We start from the raw sequence: 24,159 nt of genomic DNA, 5'->3' as shown, positions 1-24,159 counted from the left end.
AATTTGCGTGCCCTTTTTGGGTCATTAAGGTAATAGAACGGACTGTTTCTGGCTTTGAACGAATCATCCTTTCCTCACGTTTGATGACTGCATGTCTGCGCTCGCTCTTTTCCACAACGCCGCCGCAAGAGCTTGTCGTGTTGTCCAACACCGTTTAGCGTCTCTGGAAAAATTAATGGGATAAAGTGACGTCACTGGATAGGCTCTCTTCTGGAATAAAGGAAGGTAAAGACATGGACTAGTGCAAATAAAGCTATCTTAACATGTAAATGATGTCAAACCCGTTTTCAAAGTTTGCGTTTTTGAAGGAACAGTCATTATGAACCAAAACGTTTTATGTTTTTACTGTAACGCTCGCGCCTAAGTCTAGTTCACACCTGATATCGGTGCCATTCTTCTGAACTCATGAAGCAATTTTTCAAAGGTTTGCATTTTAAGAGTCCAAACGGTCACATAAATGAACAGTTTTTAATGTTTCGCTAGCCAGTAACGCTATTTCAATCAAAATTCCGTGGACTAGACTCAACTAAAGTAGTTTTTACAACAACAAGGTTTTGCATTGTTTTTTTAGTGCTTTGACGGAAACAATAATGGTGGCATTTTTTCTGAAACTGAAACATTTGCATTTTCCTGCTCAAAACAGTCATGTGACGGAACGGCTAAGACGACAACACTTTTTAGTGCAATGCTAAACACTAAGCTTTGCTTGTACCTCAGGATGTGGACTAGAAACAACTACCTTCGTATATTTATATATTTCGTATATATATATTTCAGTTTTGACGGAAAGGTTAGGCATAATTTTCAAAAACTCTGAAAACTCATTTTAAAAGTTTGTGTTTTCATGCTCAAAACAGTCACGTAAACGATCGTCCAAAACAACAGTTTTTAATGTAGCGCTAACCAATCGCTACCTAAAACAATGTGAATAAAGGTGGCAAAGGTTACATTTGTCAACAAGCGTTTTCAGTTTTTTAATGGTGTCATTTTCCAAAACTTTGAAACCTGTTTTCAAGCATAAAACTGTAAACATTTTTATCGTAAGGCTAGAAACCTTGGACGATGGAGTAAAAGCAAAAGGCTTTTTTTGTTGTTGTTGTTTTTTTTTTTGAGGGGGGGGATATGTTTGTATTTAGGCCATTTCCAGGCTCCAGAGCAGAGTTGACATGTAAGCAAGCAGACAAAACATCTATGTTTTTATTGTAATTCTAGCTCCTTAGACTACATTTTTGTACGGCAATGATGTAGTAAAACTAGGATTGTTTTTTGCATTTTTGTTTACAAAAGTTTGTGTTTCCAGGCTCCAGAATAGCGTTTTCATGCAGATTTTGTATCACATTTTTATTATGCGGCTAGTCCGTTAGGCTAGCTGGCAAGCGGAAGGTTACGGTTATACGATGTATTCAAGTCGTGTATAAATTTACAAAGTGCGTTTTCAGGCTCCTGAATGTTTTCATATAAACCAACAGACAAGCCCAAAATGTTTTTACACGAACACCTGAGGCTGCGTTCATACGACATTTCTTTTTTGTTGTTGTTTGTTTTAAGGCTGTTTTCAAGATTTTGCATTTTCATGCTCCACAACATCATTTTCATTCCAACAGATGGCCAAAACGACCCAAATTGAATCCACTAACCCCCAAAATTGTGCCCGCCACAGTCTTGTAATTACAGCACGTGGCTCAGCTGAGTTTAAGTTTTCTTGCTAAGTGTCTTCTTCAAAGCGAATATCAGTCTTTGGTAGAGCGTGACAGGAGACGCTGGCCGACAAGAAGGAAAGCCACGGTGGCGCAGTTCAAAGGTCCGCCAAAGGCCAATCCCAACGTCTGACGCGGACGGTGGTCCAGTGGAGCGTTTTTACTTCGTTCATTCCTCTGCATCTCAACCACATCACTGCACTTCTCCTTCATTTTACCCTCCAACCGCTAAATCATTCCAAGAATGATTTTTTTCTTTTTCATAAAGAAAACAAAATGTGGGATGACAGTACAAAAGCAAAGAGAAATGATAGACGGTGGAAAATTACGGCGCTCCAGGGAAAACAGAGAAGATGGGAAAAGAAGAGCCAAAGCCACGTCTGTGAAGTTTAACCCACAGATTAAAATATTTTTACATATTTAATCCGACCCTGCAGTTTAGTGGGAAAAAGCGTAGGAAAATAAGAATTTTACAGATTTGCAGGTTACTTTTTTATTTCATTTAGTTGGTTAATTAATTATAATTACATTTATTAGAAATACATAACTTTTCAGTTCGAAGAAAAAGTTACAATTTTCAAGACCCTTAAAACAGCTGGATTCAAAGTTCATGCTGGAAGGCTGACATAAATAATGAAGTTAGGGGAGCCTATAAAAGTGCTACCTGGAGGGCAACAAAGGAAAAAAAGGAAATTGCTCTCCCGCTATGTTTGGCCGTTATATCCCTGCCTTACTGCCATGCGGTGTAGCAAGTCCCTAAAAAGTGGGATCGACCAAGACACCTGCACGGGATTAGCGTAAAGCTAAACTCACCTGGATACAGCTGTTTGGTGGGTGCGCTGAGTTGCGCCTCTTTGGATACTCGGTAGGCCACGTCGGGTCCTTGCGACGACCGCCGATTCGAGCAGAAGCCTGTTGTTTTCGTGACACCTTCGGGTAAACTGGGAAAATCTAAAATCTTCAAGAGGTTTGCTGGTTCCGCTGCACAGAAAGAAGGAAGAGGAGAAAAACACAAGGAAGTTACATTAGTCATCAGGTTTGTAGTGTAAGTTGATGTGTGGCTAGCAACTAAGTTCGTTATTAGCTGCTAAGTTAGCTGTAGTTCAGACAGAGCAACACAAGGACATCCCACAAAACAAATCCTGCTAACCTCAGATAGCAGATTGAACACAACGAGAGCTTGCCGTGGTAGTTTAGCAGCATATCATGTTTTGAGCTAACAATAACATGGATTTTGGACGCGTTCAATTGACTATGCGAATGACCACATCACTTTATCCAGACCTTGCGTTTATCCGGGTTAGTTTTGGTTTTCCCCCACACAGGCATTGTAACATCAGAGGTTTGGCCAAAACAAAAAAGTTGCAACAAGGAGGATGGCGTTAGCCTTCTTAGCTTAGCTGGCTAAGTGTGCTAGCCCCACAGATAGTTACATGACCTTGTAAAGTTAGCATTCGGCTGATATAAAAATGATAACTGGGTAAGCGTGCTAGTTGACCGTAGCTAGGTCTCATTCGTGTTAGCATTTTGAGCAAACAACAGCAAAGATGGAATTTTGAGGAATTCAAGTAACTATGCAGACAACAAAATGTTGTGTGGCCATGTTACCATGCAAACTCCACACAGGAAGGCCAGAAACGAGATTCGAACTCCGAACACCATAACTGTGATGCCGACAGGATAACCACTCTTTCACCGTGCTGCACGAAAAGGTCTGTAAAATGCTAACTCATTTCATGGAGAGATTTTCACAGCTTTACCACGACATCACCAAAGCTTACTTGAACCGCTTCACACTAATGTACATAGTTTTTTTGTTTGTTTGTTTTGGGCTTTCCAAAGACAGCAGCCACACAAAGACAGTGTCAATGAGGTTATACTAGTTTTTAAAATGAGAATATGTTGAGTTTTAAATTGTTGCTTTCATACGGCAATGAAGCTGTGCAACGTTAAAATATTGATTTTTACACATCGAATGGCAACAATGCTATGCTATGTTTTTAAATGTTGTTTTTGTGCAGCAATGAGGTTATGCTACGTTTTGTGTTTCAGTTTTATGGAGCTTAATTCACTTTAGGTTGGTTTTTGTTTTTTTGCTGACACAAGCACAATAGTCATATGACGGGAAGTGTTTTTAACAAGTCATGTTTCGGCGTTCAAAACGCTCGCTGCCATCCCATTCCAAGCAATGCTAAAACGACCGCGGCCCAAAACATGCAATTACCACACTTGCCGGGGCCACCAGAGTACACACATCGGGTCAACCCGACTCGGACCCCCCGGAGTGCCAAAACCGCTCTGCTCAAACAGCTGTTCCCGCAAAAGCATCCAGCCTCGGACATGTGGCCAGGAGTGGGTTTGCGTCTATATGAAGCGGGACTGGTGTAAACACAAAATTACACAGACAACAGGCACGGACGGAACAAAAGTGAGTATGCTGTTGTTCCTGCGGGAGAGTTCCCATGGGCAGGTATGACATTCCTGGGAGTGGAGCGACGAAGGGACCACACACACACACACACACACACGGAAAAACAGAGAAAGTGCACGTGAGCTCCCACAGCTGGACGGGAGAGCGTGCCGGAACCTCTCGCTTCCACATCATGGAAAGTGACGCAAAGCAGACAACAAGCAACACAAGTTTGTGTCAGTAAAGCTCACCCACTCCATGCTTCGTCAGCAAAATACAGGTAAATGGACATTATGCATCATCAAATTAGTTTTTTTTTTCTTGTTTGGGTGAATATTGGAAAATCCTTATACCTCTTTTTAGGGTATTAATTGGACATTTCTGCATGAATATACGTCTTTGTTTATTGGCAGCAATACAAGAGGCAAAAATGGGGGGCAGAAATGTCAGATTTAGAAAAAGAAGAAAATAAGACCAGTTGAAGAAGTTGCGTCATTTATTTATTGATTGATTGATTTATTTTGATTTCAAGTTGACCCTCAACATAGCAGGCGGGTTATGTATAAATGGGGTGTTTGCAACTTCAAATCATTTTCAAATATTGAATAAGAATATGAAAAAGCAACAATGAGACCAGCAAAAGAAGTTAACGTCCTACTTTTTATTTTTTTTACATTTACATTTTTTTTTTCTACACTTACAGATTTAGTTTTGGATAAAAGGGTGGTATTTTTCTAATTTAAAAAAAATATATACATACATATAAATATATATACTTATAGGCTATACAGTGATGTAAATGAGGAAAACAAAGCCACCAGTACTTAAACTTATTTGTTTTTTCTTTTTTTGTTTTACTTAACTACATTTCACATTTTACTAGATTTCATACTTACAAACATTCTAGATTTTACATAAAATATCAGAGGTTTAAAAAACTATGTTTAAGGGGGCTTTACAAATATGTTCAATATTGACTAAAATGTAGAAAGACCAAAAAAAAAAAAAAAAAGAAAGGCTAGCAGAAAATGTTTTGAAATACTTTTTTTAAAAACTATATCAAGCCCCTTATTTAATTATATTCTAATTATAAATATATGACATGTGGTGTTACCTTTCAAATTTGCGTCCGACAGCGGCAATTGCTTTCGACACAACATGGCGGGAGAAATGAGTGTTGGCAGTTAAACTTCACACCCTGTCCCGGCTTTGCACACAGCAGGCGTCACGCTTCTCTGACGCCGCTAATACAACCCCTACAAGCGGGCAAGTAAGCGGGTTGCTTTCGTCCCCCCATTCAGTGCCAAAGCGGGACATTGCCGCGTCGGCACTTTCATACAGCCGTGACGGAATCCGCCGTTCAGATAAGTCTGCTGCGACGTATAAAAAAAAGTCAAGACAGCGACAATTGTTTTCGTAACGGGTTGCCTCTTTGAGTTTCCGGAAAACTGTCTAAGCCGGTATTTATTTGTCCGCCTTTCAAACAGAACCAAACAAAGCGGCAAATTGTCACGTCGGTGTACGCTTTCACGCAGCCGCTGTGGAATCCCGCATTTAGATCAATAGATGACATCTGGTGTTGATTCCTTTCGATACAAAAGCGAGTAGTGCTGTACACATTCACATTGCCGCCGTCTTGCTTATGTTACGCTGTTAATACTGGTTGAGCTCCTTTCACACAGTTTCCAGTAAATCAGAGAATCAGAGCCGTCTAAACCGATTAGTTCTATAAGTTGACTACAGATTGATTCACCTGTTTTTCCACACAGAACCTAACTAAGCAGCAAAATTTCCTGCCTGATTCCGTTTTCACACAGCCCGAATATAAAGTACCAAACAGAGAGCGACTTTATCCCAGTTTATACAAACAACAAGTCCCTGTCAAGCATTCCCAGGAGGAATGCGTTCGGAGCGGCGTGGCTTCCTAATCGGGATGTTCTCATCTCGTTCTCCCGCCGATCTGGCCCACACTTCCTGTCTTGGAGGAAGGCTCTTATCCCCGCTCGGTAATTGCGCTTGAGCGCATAGCAAGACGACGACCGGAGACGCGTTTCTCTCTCAACGCGCAGGGATTTTAGCGACAAAAGCTTCATGCAGCCTGGCGGAAAGAGGACTTTTGTCTGACTGTCGAGGATAGCGACAGAAAAACACTGAGGGGTGGCCACAAATTGGCTGGATTAATAGTTGGAAGTTATAAGTAGACCACAAACTATGATCCCAAAAAGCAGCAAAAATAGCAATTGTCCAGCAGGAACGAGACCTCCATCATTTGTTACCTTGAGCTCAAACACACACAGTATATGCGGCAAAGACTCTCTGCTAACAACTCAGGTTAAACTTAACTCCTCCCCGACATACATTAATCTTAGAGCAGTGGAGATGTATCACTTTAACGTACTTCCTTGACACCGATAACCACTTTCCTAGTTTAGCGCCATCTTGTGGCATCTTATTGCATTGCAGAATGAGTCCAAAATTTGTGGAAAGCTTTTTCAGCGAATAACTGAGGAGAGGTTGAACAAAAAACACAAACCGCCTCTGAAACTACGTCGGAAACTGCAAAATTCCTGGGTCGTCTTCTGACACCCGCATCAGTACCTTACACACAGGCAAACAAGCCAGCTCGTGGTGGCTAATCTTTAATTATTTTGTCATCTTTTCATTTCAAACTGGCATTTTTCCAGGCTCACTGGACGTGTGTAAGGTACCAATGCAGTAATTTTAGGGCTTCCGACATATCAGAGACTCGCTGCCCATGCCCCTTTGCGTCGAAAGCAATTGTCGCCATCGCGCTGACATCGCTATGCATCTCATTATGTCAGTCTGTTTTGACAAATTAGTTGGATAAATCTCATGCGACAGTTTAACGGGAATGCAGTGTGAGAGGCGCTCGTGGGGTGCGTGGCTCAAAACATTTCTGCAATCGTTCGTACGCTATTCCGTCTGCATTTGATTTTTCACGCCGTCCTTAAAAAAATGGTAATAAAGAAAAATACATCAGGCTGGTTCTTCAAAACAACGATCATTATTTTCACACCCATTGTTTTTTTTTTTTTTTTTTTTAAACATTTTCTTTGAAGAGCACGCTGTAAAATCCTGAAATAACCAGCTTTGACCGCATGCGAGCTTCAAATCGTGAACAGAATGGAATGACGGCTCCAATGGCGGCACTCGCTGGTGTCCTCAGACTGTTTTCACAAGCGAGCAACCAGCCGTCTTCTGCAGTTTCCGTCCGTCCCTTAATCATCTTTGCCCCCCCCCCTTTTAAGGGCAGGAGCGTGCATGTGTCCAGTGGCGACAAGTATGGTGACTTCAGTGTCTGCCGTGCAACAGCTGGAAAGGGCATCAGCGACCCCTTACAGTAAACTCTCTGTATTCGCAGGGGGGGGAGGGGACCGAGCCCTCAAAATGTTTATAATTGCCTATTTTAATAGTTTAAACCATACATATAACACAAACTATGATCCCAATAGGCTTCCATATAATTTAAACTTCGTCTTCTATTGGTGCCATCTTGTGGCATCTTTTGGCATTACAAAAAAAAAAAAAAAAAAAAACACAACTAGGAATAGGAAATTTTTCAGGAATTAGCAGAAGAAAAAGAAACATTCACAGGCCTTCACTGTGCATGTGTCGATTTGTCCCATTGCCCCCACATAGAGCATCCGGATGGCGAGTTATTAGTTTACCGACAACAAATGAAGCAATAACAACAACTCAATAACAGCAGTGGGGCCACCATTCGATGCTGAGTCACGATGCTCTGCTAACCCGCTTTGACACGAGCTAATCCCATCAAGATCATCGGGATGGCCCCGGTGCTTTCATTTGAACGCAGATATCTGTTACTTGCTACATCTTACTTTGTCAAAATATGCTGGTTGCAAAAAAAAAAAAAAAAAAAAAAAAAAAAAGAGAATTAAAACAAACACATACATACAGTACAGGTAAGGTGTAGTTTTCTGATTCTAATCATCATCTAATTTAATGTTTTATGTTATGTTGTTTTCTTCAGTCTGCATTTAGCTTGCGTCTGTATTTTTCTTCTTCTTCTTCTTCTCAGTACAACAGCCCTGCAAGTCAATAAAATAGGGAAATGTTATTTGTTTATTTATGTACTCATTTAATCATTTAATTTTTGTCTCCAAGCAGCTTGCCATTGCAAATGAGAATCTGTTCTCAATTGCCTTACGTGATGAATCGGTTAAACTCAAACACAAATGTGTGCAGAGAAGTCAAAACCCGTCCGACCCGTCAAAACTGGTCTTGTAACAATTGATTTGTGTTTTTTACTTTTTGTGTGTAACATTTCAGAATCTGTACTTTTTGACTTATACAGTACTTATGTGATTGACTTTTACCAAGGTATTTATTTCTTTATTTGACAAAACTATCTGTACTTCTACTTAAGCACAGAGAGAGGGTACTTCTGCCACCTCTGCCCGCTGCGCTTCACTCCATCACCCAATGCTTCGGCTTTGCATTTCTCGATCCAATTTCCCCGGTGTACATTTGGGCCCCCCCCCCCCCCCCCCTCCGCTCCGACCCCCCACACTCCCCCTGCAGATCTAAGGGCCCTCAGCGAGGTCATAGTGAGGTGAGCCAAGCGGCAAAGGTGTGACGATAACACAATGGCGCTTTCTCCGCTCAAGCGCCAGGATACATATGCGGCCACAGCCAAACATTAGCGAGACACACGGGCTCATTCATTGGCTCGGGAAGCCATCGTGACCACATCCCGAGCTGTCGGTCGCCACCTTGTTAAACTGTGATGTTTACCCACTTAGCGCAAGCGCCTCGGGGACCACCACCTTTGGGCCCACCTGCTAAAAATGCGCCTCGCATCAAAGAGGTTCCCTCGCAGGCACGCTGCAGTCGGTGTTTCCTATCGTGGGCGAAAAGTAGCAAAACCGTACACTGCGTCCTTTCTGCGGGATGAATTGAAGACGTTTTAAGGCCACTTACATCAAAGCTAAGATATATTGTTTACTAAGAGTGACCACAACACATACAATACAATACAAATTCGGTTTGCCACAGTCGGAACAGAACTCGTACGCTGAGGACCGCCTGTAATATATATTTTCTTCCGATTGTATTTTGCGAACTGATTTACAAACTGGTTTTGCTAAAACGCAAATTCTAATGATATTTCAAGTATGTAGCGTTGCATGATTGAGCTGACGTCTTGCAAGATTCAATTTTCGCACAAGATGAGCTTTCTATGCAGAAGCATCAGTGTTTCACAGGACCACTAGTTTGACACATGAGAAATGAGCACAAGTTCTATTTAAAATGGCTTCTTTTTCTGTACATACTGTCGCTCGACGTTCGATTTTAAACGATGGGAACTTTCTATGAAGAGCCAGCAGTGTTTCAGGCGACAGCCAGTTTGACACACGGTAAAAAGAGGAGCGTGAATTCTATTCAAATACGTAGCGTTGCGGCTTTAGGCCAGTATCATTCACTCGCCCCACGACCTTTTATTTCCACCTTCTTTTCTTTGAACAGTAGCTTGGGATCCATAATCCAGGTCTCGGCTCAGTGCCAAGCGTGTGGTGGATCCCATTCCTCCATCTCTTTTTCCACCACACACACAGGGGAACAATCCTTGTACGCTCTTCAGACGGCGACGTTTTCTTTGACAGGAGGGAGGGGAGCTGGAATCGTGAAATTTCACGGTGGGGAGGAGATTAACATTCCTTTTTCACTGCCCCTCGTCCTCCTCCTCCCGATGGGCACGGGCCCTTGCCGAAGAGAGGCCGGGCGGCCGACTCTGCGGGCGCGCATGCTTGACCTGCCTCCGAGGACAAGCAAGCGGTAATTAGCAGCCACAAAGAGGAGCCGAGCTCCCAAAAACAAGAATGCGCAATGAAAGACTCTCCTCCCAACGAGAGCGCATCTCCACACACGAGACATCAATACGGCAGGTTAGTTTGGTGATCTGTTGTAACCCTAACACTTAGAAGCCTCACGGTAACTAACCCTAACTCTAGCCAACCAATCCTAACTTAAACCCGAACGCGCGGTGCAGCCAGATCCTCAATCAAGCCATCAATACGCCACTCTAGCTCCAGTACCGTCCATAACCTCACACTTCTTAACCAACCCCTAATCCGAAATGTTAACTAACCCTAAAGCAAAACCTCTACCTATTCCCGAATGCTCTCTAACCCTACCCAACCTTCTAAACTAAACCCCTGGAACCTCTAAACCTAACCCTTGAACCCTTTTGCCTACTTCCCTAATCCCTAATCCCGAACCCTCTAACCCTAAACCCTAATGACCGTTTAGCCAGAGCCTAGCAGCCACATTGGCTTGATTATATATCATAACCCTAACACTTCTAATCCCATTGCAAATTAACCCTTAACCCCAAACCCTATTCCTAACACTTAACCCCAACTCCAACTTTAAGCGTTCCCCCCAGCCTAAAAAAAACATAACCCAACCCTTAACCGTTTTTGCTGTCTAAGCCATTCTGTACTCAATGGAACAATATCGTGGCGAGACGCGCGTGCATTAGCAACGACCTTTAGCATGTGACCAGACGTGGGAAATCATACTGCAAGAATTACGTCTGCTAGATTGAGCTCATGACACGCACGCGCGCGCACACACACACACACACACGCGAACCACATGGACATCCTGTTGAGTCAAGTCAAAGTGTCTGCACAACACACACACACACACACACACACAGCTACACACGCATACAACGCCACGAGACGGTTCTTAGCTTTTTACGGCGCTAAGGTACTTGATCAAATTTTAACTTTATTAAGAGGGTTTCATGTGACACAAACTTCAACAACACAATCGTCCCAGAAAAAGCAATTAGCTGGCTTGCTAACGCTAGCCTATGTTGTCAAGTCGAGTTGAGTCCCCTCCAAAGTTCAATCGAGTCAAGTCATTAGTTGGGTTATGCAATTCAAGTCTTTATCATCCAGAGAACAACAGTCACACCTGGCAACGACAACAACAACGCTCATGTGAGCGCCCCCTGGAGACACACCCACCTGAGATATAAATCGGGGGTCTCCTCACATTAGATTTAGAATGAAGAAGCATTTTGAATTCGACATCTTCGACAACGAAGAAGAGTCCAGTTGCCTGCGTTCAATTTTCGGAGATGACCGTGACCTAAATGACTGAGAATCTCAAATGGTACGCTTGCTTTTTATTTGCGTCGACAGAAATCGTCGGGTAGACGTGCCTTCCTATTCTTCAAGTGCGAAATAAATGTTCCGAAAATGTGTCTGCGAGCATGTCGGAATTTTGCCCAATTGTGGTGTCACAATTTGATTAGCTGAGATAATAACCAGTCCCCTACATCGAGTTTCCTCCTGGTAACTAGGCTGGTTGAAGATCCAGAGCCACTTTCAAGCAAGCACTTACACAGAAGTATCATGTTAAAACCAGCCTCTGATAAATAGCGCATACTCGAATGTTCGTCAAAGTTGTTGACGTGGTGGTGGAGGGTGTTTATGTTTAGTGATGAAATGCTCCACACAGCGACACGAATGGTCTAAACGTCTCATTAGACGAATTGTTGCCTCCATGAGTGAAAATGCCTTTTGCCCAAAGTCAGCTGGGTTGGCTCCAGCTTCCCATGACCCCGAACAGGATAACCGATCTAGAAATGGTGGATGTATAGGTCGGGAAAGTGGCTAAGTAGCCGCTCGCTTCGTCGCAACACCCTAGCTCCGCCCCCCACGCATCGTCATGGCGACAAACGCTGTGCTCTGCATTTACATGAGACAGAACCGTCGGCGCAAAAACATGTACATTTTAATAGCGCTGTAATTATTTACTTTGTGTATTTTGACGGAAAAATGTCAGAGAGAATTAAGACACCTGGGATCTGCTTAAATTGGGGGGGGGGGGGGGGGAATAATGTCTCCTTTAAGCACTTAATTCCCTGCTTAGCATCAAGTGAAAGCAGACTATAGCGATTTAAGCGTCCGTATGCCGAAAGATGAACCACATGTAGTTTTGGAGTGTTTTTCAAGGACTCTTTCTCTCTGTCTGTGTCTCGTTGCTTTAGCAGAGCACCAGATGGTTTAGTTCACAGCGCTGATGATATAAATCTGTCCACCCCTAACTAGAACGGAAAAACTGACTCAATGCTCTGCTGTTTTTTTTTTCTCCCCCTTACACTAGAAAGCACAAAGAAGGCTCCGAAATCGTTTACATCTCAAGACGGCAAATTCGAGAGGAAGTCCTTCCACTGCATGGTTTTCGGTGACTGATTTTTCCTTCAATCTGAATTCTTATTTTCCTCTTCATTTTAGGAACTATAACCTAGTACACAATAAGTACCTTATTATATATTAATTTGAAATAGTTTAGTTCTTCTTCGTTTGTTTGCATCTGTCTTTTTTTTAACACATAGGAAATAAGTAAATATAGAATTGGCAAAAAAGAAAGTCACAATGAAAAAGGATGTAGAATTTATTGTAATTTTATGAGACTATTGTCAAGATTCTTTTCACTTTTATCATGACTGTAAAAATCCAATTTTAACAAAAGAAAAAAAAACTAATTGTAATAATACAAGGAAAAATGCCAATGTTAACGTATTATGAGAAACGTTGTAGCATTGTTAAAAATATGTATCATTGTTAAAAATATTATGTGAGGTAAATCTGATTTTTAACAAAAAAAAAATATTAAAATGAATAAAGTTACAGTATTAGAAAGAAAAGGTAAAAGTCAAGGTTTTGAAAAAAATTGGGAAAGAAATCTGGATGTTACACAGTCGTAATGCTATGAGGAAAATAAGGAACTTTTCCCCAAGTGTCTATCCTGAAAAGCCAAAAGGTAAGCAGAGCTGCATTGAGTTTCGTTGACTCCACAAATTCGTTTTCTGATAAGCGCCACATACACACAGTGTAGCGTCTGAACTGCCGCCTCCTCGAGTTCCGGTCATGAGGCAACAACGACATGCTACCGGTAGCGGGCTACACCCTGGACTGGCCACCAGCCAATCGCAGTGCACGTGTACAAGTCGAAAAACGACTTGAGGCTTTTGGCAACAGAAGCGGGGCAATTCAAGCGTTCATATCCACACCTACGGACAATTTAGAACATAACCTAATATGCATGGTTTTTTTTTTTGGAATGTAGGCGAAAGCCAAAGTACCCGAAGAAAACCCATGCAAGCACAAGGAGAACATGCAAACCCAAGATTCAAACCCCAAACCTCAGAAGTGTGAGTCAGACCCACTAACCACTTTACCGCTGTGCTGCCTACGCATACTGTAGTTCGTCTCCTTTAAATATTTATACACATTAACGAGCTGAGGCAGAATGAAAACACGAGCACAATCGGCTGTTTTTTTTCCATCGTAGCGCCTCCGAATTCAACTACGTACGACCAGCAACGATTGTATTTCATCTGGTTGGAAAGTAAAATGGAGAAAAAGTGCTTAGCTCGAGTATTCCTGCGGCCCAAACTGCGGCTAAGCCTGGCCGGGGGATATGAGGTTGGAAAGGATGAGTCATGCACTGATTATAATAGCCTCATTACACTTTTTTTTTTTTTTTTTTTAAATACCAACAACAACAGTTTTCTTGTGAACGGACTACAATTCCCAAATGAGCCAAGAGGTCGCACAGAACATTCCTGTCCCTGTGAACTGTAACCCGAAACCGAAGCGACGGGGCTTTTGTGCTCCCGAGCCGATCGGGGCTGGGTGGGTGGTTGTTGGGGGGTCTTGGAGGGTTGGCGTATTTTTACACACAGAGCGCCATTCAGCACTTCCAAACAATCAGCCTTAATTACGACGAGATCTAATAGGCGGGATATACAGTGCAGGATGCGGCGAAGAATGAAACGTTTATGCACCCAAAAAAGGGGGCGGGACTTAGATCCATGTGCGGCGGTGGGTCAAAATGCCGTACCATGTATATTTATTCATCTTGAGTTTAGCTAGCAGTCACAACAGCGGTATGTAATGGCTAGCTAATGCGAATTCCTTCCTTGGATGTTGTGAATATTTTTCTCACGCGGGTTGGACGATATTGCAGAAGTGATCAGAAGTATAGAATTCCATATTCTATATATATTCGCTCTTCACGATTCACAAACGCTATTCCCGATTTTTTTTTGTGCTCTTTCAGAAACGCCCTAATATCGCCACCAGATGAAGCGTTGTCTAAATAGGAAAGTAGTACAGTAATTTGTGTTGGAGTGATACATCTCTGCTGCGAAACAAGCTTTGCGTGTAAATGTAAAAGTGGAGTAATGGGAAAACAAGCTAGCAGACAGTTAGCCAGCTACGCACTGAAAAACAAAGCTATGGATGGCTCGCCGCGCAATTCGCAAACAATCAATTGCATGCAATCAAGACGATCAGTTAGTCGATTATTATGCCTATCCCTAAAATGATCAGGCCATTTTTTTAAATATCCGTTGAAGTTCAAGTCTCCAAAAAGCTGTAATCGTATAAACAACAAGCAGCCAAAACAAAATAAAAATGTTCCATTTTGAGTTAAAAACTGTCAATGATATTTTTCCTAATATTCTTCGATTAATTCGACGCTCGTAACCCAATTCTTAGTGAGCAATTCTGGATTATTTTGCCCATCCGTAAATGATAAGGCCATTGTTTTGTAAAGCTCCCACTTTCAAAATATCATATAAAATTGTGTGGGACCAAAACAATTTTTGAGGTTTTCGTTAAAAACGAACGTGTATAACAACATTTTGTATCATCTACCACATTCTTAATGATCAATTGGTTGATACATCCTTGAAGCCCCTTCATAAACGATTGTTTTCAAAAGACCTGATTTTCAGTCTCTGAAATGTCGTTATTGTATTTAAAAAAAAAAAAAAAAAACTTACTTCAACCAAATTCTAAATCATCAATTAACGGATTTATCGATCATTACATCCCTAAACATTCATGCGATTGTTTTTAAAAACGTTCCCTTTTTAAATGTTTTTACCGTACAAACAAGCTTTTTTTTTTATTCCTTAAAACTTTCCCTCAAGAAAAGTCATACAAAGGACAGAGAAATCAACTCAGTTGCTTGCAGAAATGTTCCATCGATTTCACACAGATTTAATTACCACACAATTACCATACATGGACAAATTGATTATTTTGCCCGTCCTTAAACATAATAAAGCAATTGGTTTTAAAACATCAGAAAAGTCTAAAGTATGTAAGTATCTAAAGTACAGACCTGCATAAAAAAAAATTAAGAATTTGCCTCAATTGCTGTCAAGACGGGCGGCATGGTGACCGGTGCCTGTCCCTAAACGGGATACTGCACTTGTTTGCAGAAACTCCCCCAAACGAGTGACGGTCCTCCATAAAAATTTTTAGTTGCTTCCAGACATGATCAGTCTATTCCACACAGGATTCTGAACAATCAATACAGAGACTCAAACCAATTATTCTGCCCATCGCCCGTCACGTTCAACAGAAACATGTGTTCAGTTATCGTTAGCTTCGTCAGGAAATCAAGAACAAAGCAACTCGTTAAATTCTGCACAGAGTCAATCAGATTTAAACAACTTTAAAGTGTCCAGAGGGGGGAAAAAACAGCACAAATGCGTATAAATTCTGAAATGAAGAACACATGTGATGGCTGCCTAAAAGAAAAAAAGCATCTTTTAATGACCTTGAACGTGGACGTGCTATCCTTTTTCTCTTTTTTTCAAGAAAATTCAGCTGAGAGGCTACAGATGTTATTCCATTTGGAATTTTCTCGGAGGAAAAAAAAAGCGTCCACAAGAATGGTGTATTTTCTTTTCAGTGGGGGGGGTTGCAGTTTTTTTTTCTGCCGAGAATCGGGAAGAAAACATCTGGAAGACATTTTTCCTGGCTTTTCTGAGGCTTTAGCAGACGACGCAGTGGAAGCGTATCAAATCCAGATGTGGCGGCCAGCTTTTCTGATGTTGAATTATTTTTTTTTCTCTTTCTTCGGATGAAATAAAATAAGGTATTGATGGATCCTGGACATACGCTCTTGCACCACCGTGTGTCGCCACCACCGCCGGCTTTGCCCAAATCCGTCGTTGTTTTCGCAGGGATGCGCTATTCTGAGGATGTTTTTTCAGTACCGTTCATATTTAGTTAACGCTTAGCAGTTGATTTGGTCGAACACTACAAAGAAGAACCATATTTTGCTTCTATTGGAACAAACAATAGCAGTGTTAGCATGTTAGCCGCTAACCCTAAAACTAAGTTAACGTACTATTAGCTCTGCTAGCACGCGGCTGTCAGTGGGTTTTGTTGTTTTTTTAGCACCAAGAAAATTACCTAGATATGCTAGCGTCAATTTTCCAATGACTGAAGTGCTAACATGCTGACACTGTTGCCCATGCTAATGGTTAGCTCTTTTAGCATGTGGCTATCAGCTGGTTTTGTTGTTAAAGGTGCAATATTTTGCTGCCCTAAAGGTCTTATGTGTCTTGTTCTTGCTCATTTCATTCGTGTTAGCTGCATTCTTGAACGTTTGCTAAGATGCTAAAACTGTAGGCTAATTTTGCCTTTGCTAACAATAGCAAAGTGGAATCAGAGTGCAAGATTAGCTCAGCTAGCACGCAGCTGTCCATTGGTAGGCCTACCGTCTATATTTTATGCCTAAAATGGAACTAACGAAAGCTGTGTTCGCTGAGTTCTACAAAGTTTACTAACTTGCTTAAACTATAGGCTAGATTTGCCTTTCATGCTGACAATAATGAAGTGCAGTTGAAGTGAACAATTACCTCTGCGAGCAGAGGTAGTTAGCAGAAGTGTTAACATTTTAACCGCAAACTGTAGGCCAGAGTTGCCTTTCGGACCAACAATAACTAAGTGGAATACAAGGCAACGTGCGAACTATTACCTCTGTTAGGACGTCATTTGTCATTTGGTACTTGTGTTTAATTTAGCGCTAAGAAAATTAGGTAAATAGGCTAGTAAAAATTTTCTGATAACTGCCGTGTCAGTGCTAACATTGACAGGGTTTATGCATCGGTTAGCTCTATTAGCATGTGACTATCACTTGGCTTCGTCGTTTTAGGTTCAAAAAATAATTAACAATATTTTGCTGTCAGAAAAGACGGCCTTTAATTCGATGCTATTTATAGCTAGCATGTGAGCCGCATTATTTAGCTGAAATTTTGCTAACATTCTAATACCATTGGCTATATTTACATTCCATTTGTATTTGCAGAGGAGTCAAAGTGAACGTACACAATAGCAGTGACACGTTTTACGCTAATAGCACAATGGGCTCGCGTTAATTTTCTCAAGCATTCCCAATGATTGACTCAGAAGTGCTAACACTGCTGCCCTGCTGTAATTACGACAAGGGAACTGGGTGTAACCTTTCACATGTAAAAATATTTTGGGCGGTGTTTCCCCCCCAAAGGCTGAGAAATAAGCAAGTTATGATTTGATTTCAATGTCCATGCATTGCGGTTGATGGGAACGCCGACGTCACCAACATGGCTGCTACGTAAGTGCATTGGTAAGCCGGGCTGCTACAGCACGCTGACGTTTCTAATCTTCGTACCTATGGCTAATATGCTAATGTGACAAAAATTTCTTTTTTTTTGTTGCTAACATGCTAACACCACTGTACATGCTAGCATCATGTTAACGCTTAGCTCTGCTAGCGTGCAACTTTTGAATGAACACTTTTTTAGCAATTCTGTGTTTGACAAGAAAAATATTCATCATTTTTGGGACAGAAAAAGAAACACTGAAAAAAAAAACAGCCAACAGCTAGCATTTGCTAACATTAAATGCTTATGTGAGCATGTGTTTGGTCACTGCCACAGAAAACAAATGAAATGGCCGCACCATCAGCACAACACTGTGAGGGACCACCTGTTGGACCACCAACAGTGACGAGCTAGATGCTAATAATATATGCAGGGCCAGACGCACTTTGCCCCCCCCCACACCCCACCCCCCATGACAAGTGGCTTTGAGGGACCCTTCCACTTTGCGTCTATCCCAGCTGACTGTTCTCCAATCCACTCTGCAAGTGTTAATCAGTCATTAGCTATGTAATGAGGCAATAGCTATGTGAACCGGTACACTACCAACAGCCCACTTGAACCGTCATCCAGACAGATTTTCTATTCCACTTAGCATAATCATTAGCTAGCTATATGAACCACTATATATTCAATGCTCCACTTTATGCAATATCATTATCCATTCATTGATTTTCTCTTCCACTTAGCATTATCATTAGCTAGCAATGTGAACCACTATGTACTCAATGCCTCACTTTAAACCATATCCATACATTCATTTTCTGTTACGCTTATCTCTCTATCTCAGATGACTTGGTCGCCAGTCCAGTAGGCAATTTTGGGGCATTTCAAGAAAATCGGCTATGTGACATACTACACTGCCAATGTCCTTCCTTAATACATCCATAAACCACTCATTCTGTCTATCCAAGTTGACTGCTCACCAGTCTAGTAGAAAATATCAGGATAATCAGCCGCTGTATGTGAACCACTATGCTCTGTGCTACTTATCTTGTCAGCTGACTGGTTGTCAATTCATTGTCTGCAGGAAAGTCAGTTATGTGAACAACTACACTGTTAAGTGTACAACTTTAAGTAAAACAACTATTAATTCAGACACTAATCCCGTCCATCTCACCTGACTGGCTGCCGGTATGTGTGGCATAGCTAGGGGAACCACTACATTTTCAGTAATTTTTCAAACTTGTATAGTTTGTAGTTGGGTCAGCTGGTATTCAAACTAGAATATCAGACTGCGTGGCAGATGTGCTACATGTCCACATGTCTTAATTTAGGGATGGAACAAAGTATTTACAGTATATTTCAATGCATTGCTCTGTGATATAGTCTGTCAGGGTTACTTTGATCACATAGCGATTACCTTATTACACTTATGTTATAAATGCTAACATGTACCACTTTTCTGTCGCCTCTCCACTGTGTGTTGATTTAGGGTGATTAGTATTACTTTATGTTAGTTTGATTCCACAGCTATGTGACCCACTACACTCTCCAATCCCCTAGTTTTAGTCATGCACCCATTTTCTACTCCCGCTACGCCCTGCCTTTAGGTGATATTTATACAGCTGTTGTTGATCCTCGCTGATTGGTCACCATTGCATTGGGCATTTGGAGGAAACTGATCTACGTGAACCACTACACTACTGAGCTACCAGTGCCCCGCTTTAAGTGAGTTTAATATCATGCCACTTATCCCATCTATCCCAGCTGTATATTGTATGCTTGCAGGAAAATCAGCTATGTGAACCGCTACACTCCCAGTGTCTTTACGTTCATTATCTGTGCCACTTTTAAGATTACATTTAGATAGTAGTGTCATCTTTTTACACTGTTAAAAATGCTCAGTTGAGTTTGATGGTGTAGTGTGTTGGTTCAAATCAGATACAGTGTGTGACCCCGTTCTGGGTGTTCTAATATACCTGCAGTGCACAATAAACAAAAGTGACTTGAAGAGGTCTAATACATGCATTAAAGCCCAAAAAGCTGTTTTTTAACTGACTTCTGAAAGTCTAATAAGCACTTTTCAGAACTTTTAAGCAGCATAGGCAACATTTTTTACAGCTTGAAAAGGATTTTTGAAGACCGGTGAAATTTTGACTTCATTTTAGTGGGATTGTACTTCCTTTTACACTTATACAGCTATTAAAAATGGAAAAAGCTGTCCCACCACTGAACATATTTTAACACGGTTCTTCACATTCAGTGACGTAGATATGATGGTACGTCACACATTTTCCCCGGTATGGTGTTAATATGATCAAGTATTGTGAGTTACTTGACCCCCCCCCCCCCCCACTGTCTCAGCTTTCTTCTGGCCCAGGAAAAAAGTATACCTGCAGTGCAGAAAAGTGACTTGAAGTGGCATCCTTACATGCATTTATGGCGAAAAAGCCCTTTTCGAGTGACATCTGAATGTCAGTGAAGTATAATAAGCACTTTTCACCACTTTGAAGCTGCATGAATGACAGTTTCGCAGCTTGAAAGCACCTCAAAAACAAACAAAAAAATGTTGTTTTGTTTTTTTCCCCCCAGAGTCTATTTGCATCCTACCTGAACTCGCTGGCGATGTGACAAAAAGCAAAATGACAACCAGGGAGATCAGGGCGTCCCTTAACCTCCGTTTAACTTTCCATCTGATGGGGGTATCCATGGCCGCCTGCCTTGAGTGCACCACGGCTCTTCGCAGCTCAACTCAAGTCGGACCCGCGGCCGCTTGTGATCGCTTGACGAGCAGGAAAAAAGAAGAGGAAGGAAAAAAAAAAGTGGGGGAATGGGGGAGGAATAGTGTTGAGGTGGAGGGGAGGGGTGGGGGGCTCTCAAGCAGCCATAAGGGTCCCGAGCTTTCGTGGGGGGATCCTCCGGACTGGACACACGCCGTCTGGTCCCGCTCAGATGCTGCGCTCCTCTGAGCCGCCTGCAGCCGTCACTTTGCAGCCCCCCCACATCCCCCCAAAAACTCCCCCTCCCTCTGCCTCAATTACACACCCACCACCCCGGGCTGTCAATCACCAGGCAGCCAGCACGCTTTCGGCAAATCAGAGCCTGTTATTGGGCAGAGGGGGGCAGTAGGGAGGCAGCTTGCGAGGCTGGGAGGGGAAAAGTGCAAGGGGAAAGTTTCACGCCTACAATTCCTGCACTTGGAATTCCAGAAAAAAAAGAAAAGAGAAGAGAAGGAGGGGAGGAGGGCAGGAAAAGTCATTACCGAAGTAGAAGTGGATTCAAATGAAAAGACATTACATGCACGCATACTGTCACATACTTTAATAAAAGTGCAAAAAAAAGGTGACCACTGTTAATATTAAGACGTAAAAACCATCAAAACTTTTTTCCTTCTGTAGGAACTCATGTAAAGTGAAACTGTGGCCATCATACAAGCTTTAGAATTCCTTTTAACAGAGAAGTATTATTAACAAACCTGCCAAATTTGAATGATTAAAAAAAAAAAAAAAAAAAAATCCAAGTATATAAAATGAGGCTTCAAAATTGTGAAAAATCAACCCATTCTCTCAGCTCTCAAATGTTGCCGCGGAATGCGCTGACCCTACGCCACGCCCACCTGTCAATCATATACCTTGATGCTTCTAGCGTCTTTCTTTTGTCTACACATTACATGTTTGAACCACAAAAATATTAGCCACTTAAAGCCTCCGCTTGCTGGAAAGTATCCCACCAGGTCATCGCTGGGCGACAACGAGGCACTCTAAAGTGGCCACGGCAGTGTGAGGCCACTGTGCACGTAACTGGACTCACTGTCGGCAAAAAAAAAAAAAAAAAAACACTCAAGTCTTCACTTTATGGACAAGGTCGTCACCATAGCAACCGAGACACAAGGTAAAATAAGTCACAACAGTCAACTGGTTTTACGCTTTGGGCACAAAAGTGTTATTGGGTGGTTTGAATGTGGCCCACATACGACAGCCAATAAGCAGCCAGCCCCCTCATGTGTGTCCAGGTGCTGCCTCGAAACAAACTGAAATTGTACTGTAATTATGTGTGCCTTAAAATACAATCAATGTGATCACTTAATATGTAGACATGAAGATGACAAACTGAACAAAATGTAATAGTTTTATAACATGATAATTTTTTTAAAATAATGTAAAATGTATTTGTTTTACCTTGCAAGTCTCAGTCGGGGGGGCTTCCTTATAGCGGGCGACTAACACCTGGCCTCTCCTCTCCGAGGCGGCACACGTGCGTGTCCTGAGGTTGCGCCGGGCACTTGGGTCAGGCGTGCCGCAACCGTAAACGCCGGCCGAAACGCCGCGCCTCTAATTCGTAGCCTTTACCTCCGCAAGCACCGCCAAAGCCAAAACGTGGTGAAGCGGGCTCCAACCCTCTACTTACTTTCCCAAAACCTGACCATTTGTTTGACATACGCGTGTTGCCTTACAACCGGGAGCATTTTAAAAGGCCTCCTTGCCTTATGACAACAAGAATCACACTTTAAAAAAAAAAAAACCATAGCTAATCGACTTATGTCCCGCGATATGTAGCGTAGCCTTGTTGCCAAAGAAGAGCAAAATCCCTTTCGCGAAACGTAGTTGCCTTACAACCCCTTTTTTTTATTATTATTTTAAATATAGCATAGCCTCACATTGTAAATTGATCATTCAAGTAATAAATGTTGAACACGTCCATTTACACGTCTTTGTTCCGCTTCTTTTCGCCTCTCATTTCCACCCACACACAATCATTTTCAAGGCCCAGCACGGTAAAACATGAGTTATGAAGCGTTATGGAGATTTTCATCACACGGTCCTGTGGAGCCAGAAGGGGAATTTCAGATAGCCAGAAGATACAGTAAAAAAAAAAAATGCACAAATGAAGTCAATCAATAAATAACATCCTATATTTGAACATGGTATTAATGTTCAAATTAAGCGTAATGTTAAACCTTTCATTTTTATGTGTAGAACATTTTTTATTTTTCATGTACAGTTCAGTTTTATTTAACTTTACAATACAGTACATTTGCATTTAAACTTGAGCTGTTTGTTTGTTTGTTTTTTGTGGAACATTGATTTTGTTTAGATTCTTTATTTAACCTTTATATGCAATTTAAATTGAATCATTATTCAAGTATTTTTAAAATGATTTTTCTATATTTAAGTGTAGTGTTAATGTTCACACTGCATAGTTACAGAGCTTTGAAAATCTTTTTTTAATGCAGTATTTTTTTTTAACCTTTCAAGTACAGAACATGTTTTAGTGCAATATGTTTTTTTTTTAAAAAGTACAGTCTAATTGTATTTACATTTTACGAACATGAGCATTTAATCCTTAAAATCCTTTTTTTTTAAAGCAGTTATTTAGGTAAAAATGTTAGATAATTCAACTTTTATGTGCAATTTATTTTAATTGAATCATTGATTTGTTTGTTTTCCCCCTGTATTTAAGCACAGCATAAATATTCAAACTGTGGCTAATGTTACAGTGTTTTTTTTTTTTTTTTAATTCAGTACAGTATTTATCTTTTTTACTTTTAATATTACAGTATATATTTTTAAGTACAGTTCAGTTGTATTTAATTTTAAGTGCAATATATTTGCATATAATCTTGAAGAACTGTTTTTAAAACATTTAGGTACAATTTGTATTGAATGTTTACATGCAATACCTTTTAATTAAATCATTATTTTTGCTGGTGCTGCTGCTTGGAGAGCAAACAATTTTTTCAGGTGGTACTTGATGTAAAAAGTTTGATTGCTCTTGTGTGTTTGCGTGCGCCGTTCCCGTTTCTGTGGGCGTTCTTGCGGCACCGTCGAGAATTCCGAGGAACAACGGAGGCGAGCGTACTAGAGTCGGTGACATCCGGACGTGAACCAAAATAAGCGCTCGGGGCTCCAGTCTACCCTCAGAACAGCATGTAAACCTACGGGCAATTATATAGTAAAACACCGCAAAAACACAAGCTGGGATCTATCATTTAAAGATGCTTTCGCTAAACGCAGACTGGCCAATCATAGCGCAGCACAGAGCATCTGTACAACAGTTGTTGCCTTGAATTCAACGATACATTTTACTCTTTAAAAAAAAAAAAAAAAAAATGTAGTAGCATAGCCTTGTTGCCTTATGGTCAGCGATGTGTTAAGACGTAGCATAGCCTCATCGCCATGTGGTCAGCGAAAGTTTGATTTTTAACACGTAGCATAGCTTATGACGAGCGAAATTTGTAAGAAAGGACATCGCCTTGTTGCCTTGTGACCGCTCATATCCACTTTTGAAAAATGGAGCATAGCACGGTTGCCAGCAAGATCCGTTTTTTTTTTTTTTTTTTTTTTTCGGAATGTAGCATATCCTCGTTTCCTTACAATCAGCGAAATTTTCCAATGTAATTGCAAAATCTTCATTTTTTATTTTTATTTTTTTTTAGAACATACTGTAGCATCGTCCTGTTGCCTTAGAACTTGCGAAATCCACTTTTTAAAAATGTGGCCACGCCCCATTGCCCAACAACTAGTGGAATCCCCCTTTTTAAAACGTAACTTAGCCTTGTCGCATTGTAACTAGCAAAAGCTACTTTTTTAAATGTATCA

The 24,159-nt window shown here is 41.3% G+C and overlaps 1 protein-coding gene across 3 annotated transcripts in view; it reads right to left on the bottom strand.

Moving 5' to 3' along the window:
- col5a1 (procollagen, type V, alpha 1) overlaps positions 1–20,576 on the bottom strand; it is a 75,111-nt gene extending 54,535 nt beyond the window's left edge. Inside the window, exons 1-2 of one of the 3 annotated variants that reach the window (XM_061747914.1) lie at positions 20,171–20,576; positions 2,511–2,678 (exon numbers count right to left, since the gene is read on the bottom strand). In XM_061747914.1, the coding sequence (XP_061603898.1) occupies positions 2,511–2,678; positions 20,171–20,270 (268 nt within the window). In that variant the 5' untranslated portion in view covers positions 20,271–20,576. The remainder of the gene's footprint in view (positions 1–2,510; positions 2,679–20,170) is intronic. The other 2 variants (XM_061747913.1, XM_061747912.1) reach the window with 2 other exon arrangements.
- Between the last annotated feature and the right edge of the window lie 3,583 nt (positions 20,577–24,159).

Source organism: Phyllopteryx taeniolatus, chromosome 15 (assembly GCF_024500385.1).
Source record: "Phyllopteryx taeniolatus isolate TA_2022b chromosome 15, UOR_Ptae_1.2, whole genome shotgun sequence".
In the NCBI taxonomy this organism is placed as follows: domain Eukaryota; kingdom Metazoa; phylum Chordata; class Actinopteri; order Syngnathiformes; family Syngnathidae; genus Phyllopteryx; species Phyllopteryx taeniolatus.
Note: the sequence above shows the minus strand (reverse complement) of the source record. Positions and strands in the feature narration are given on the sequence as shown.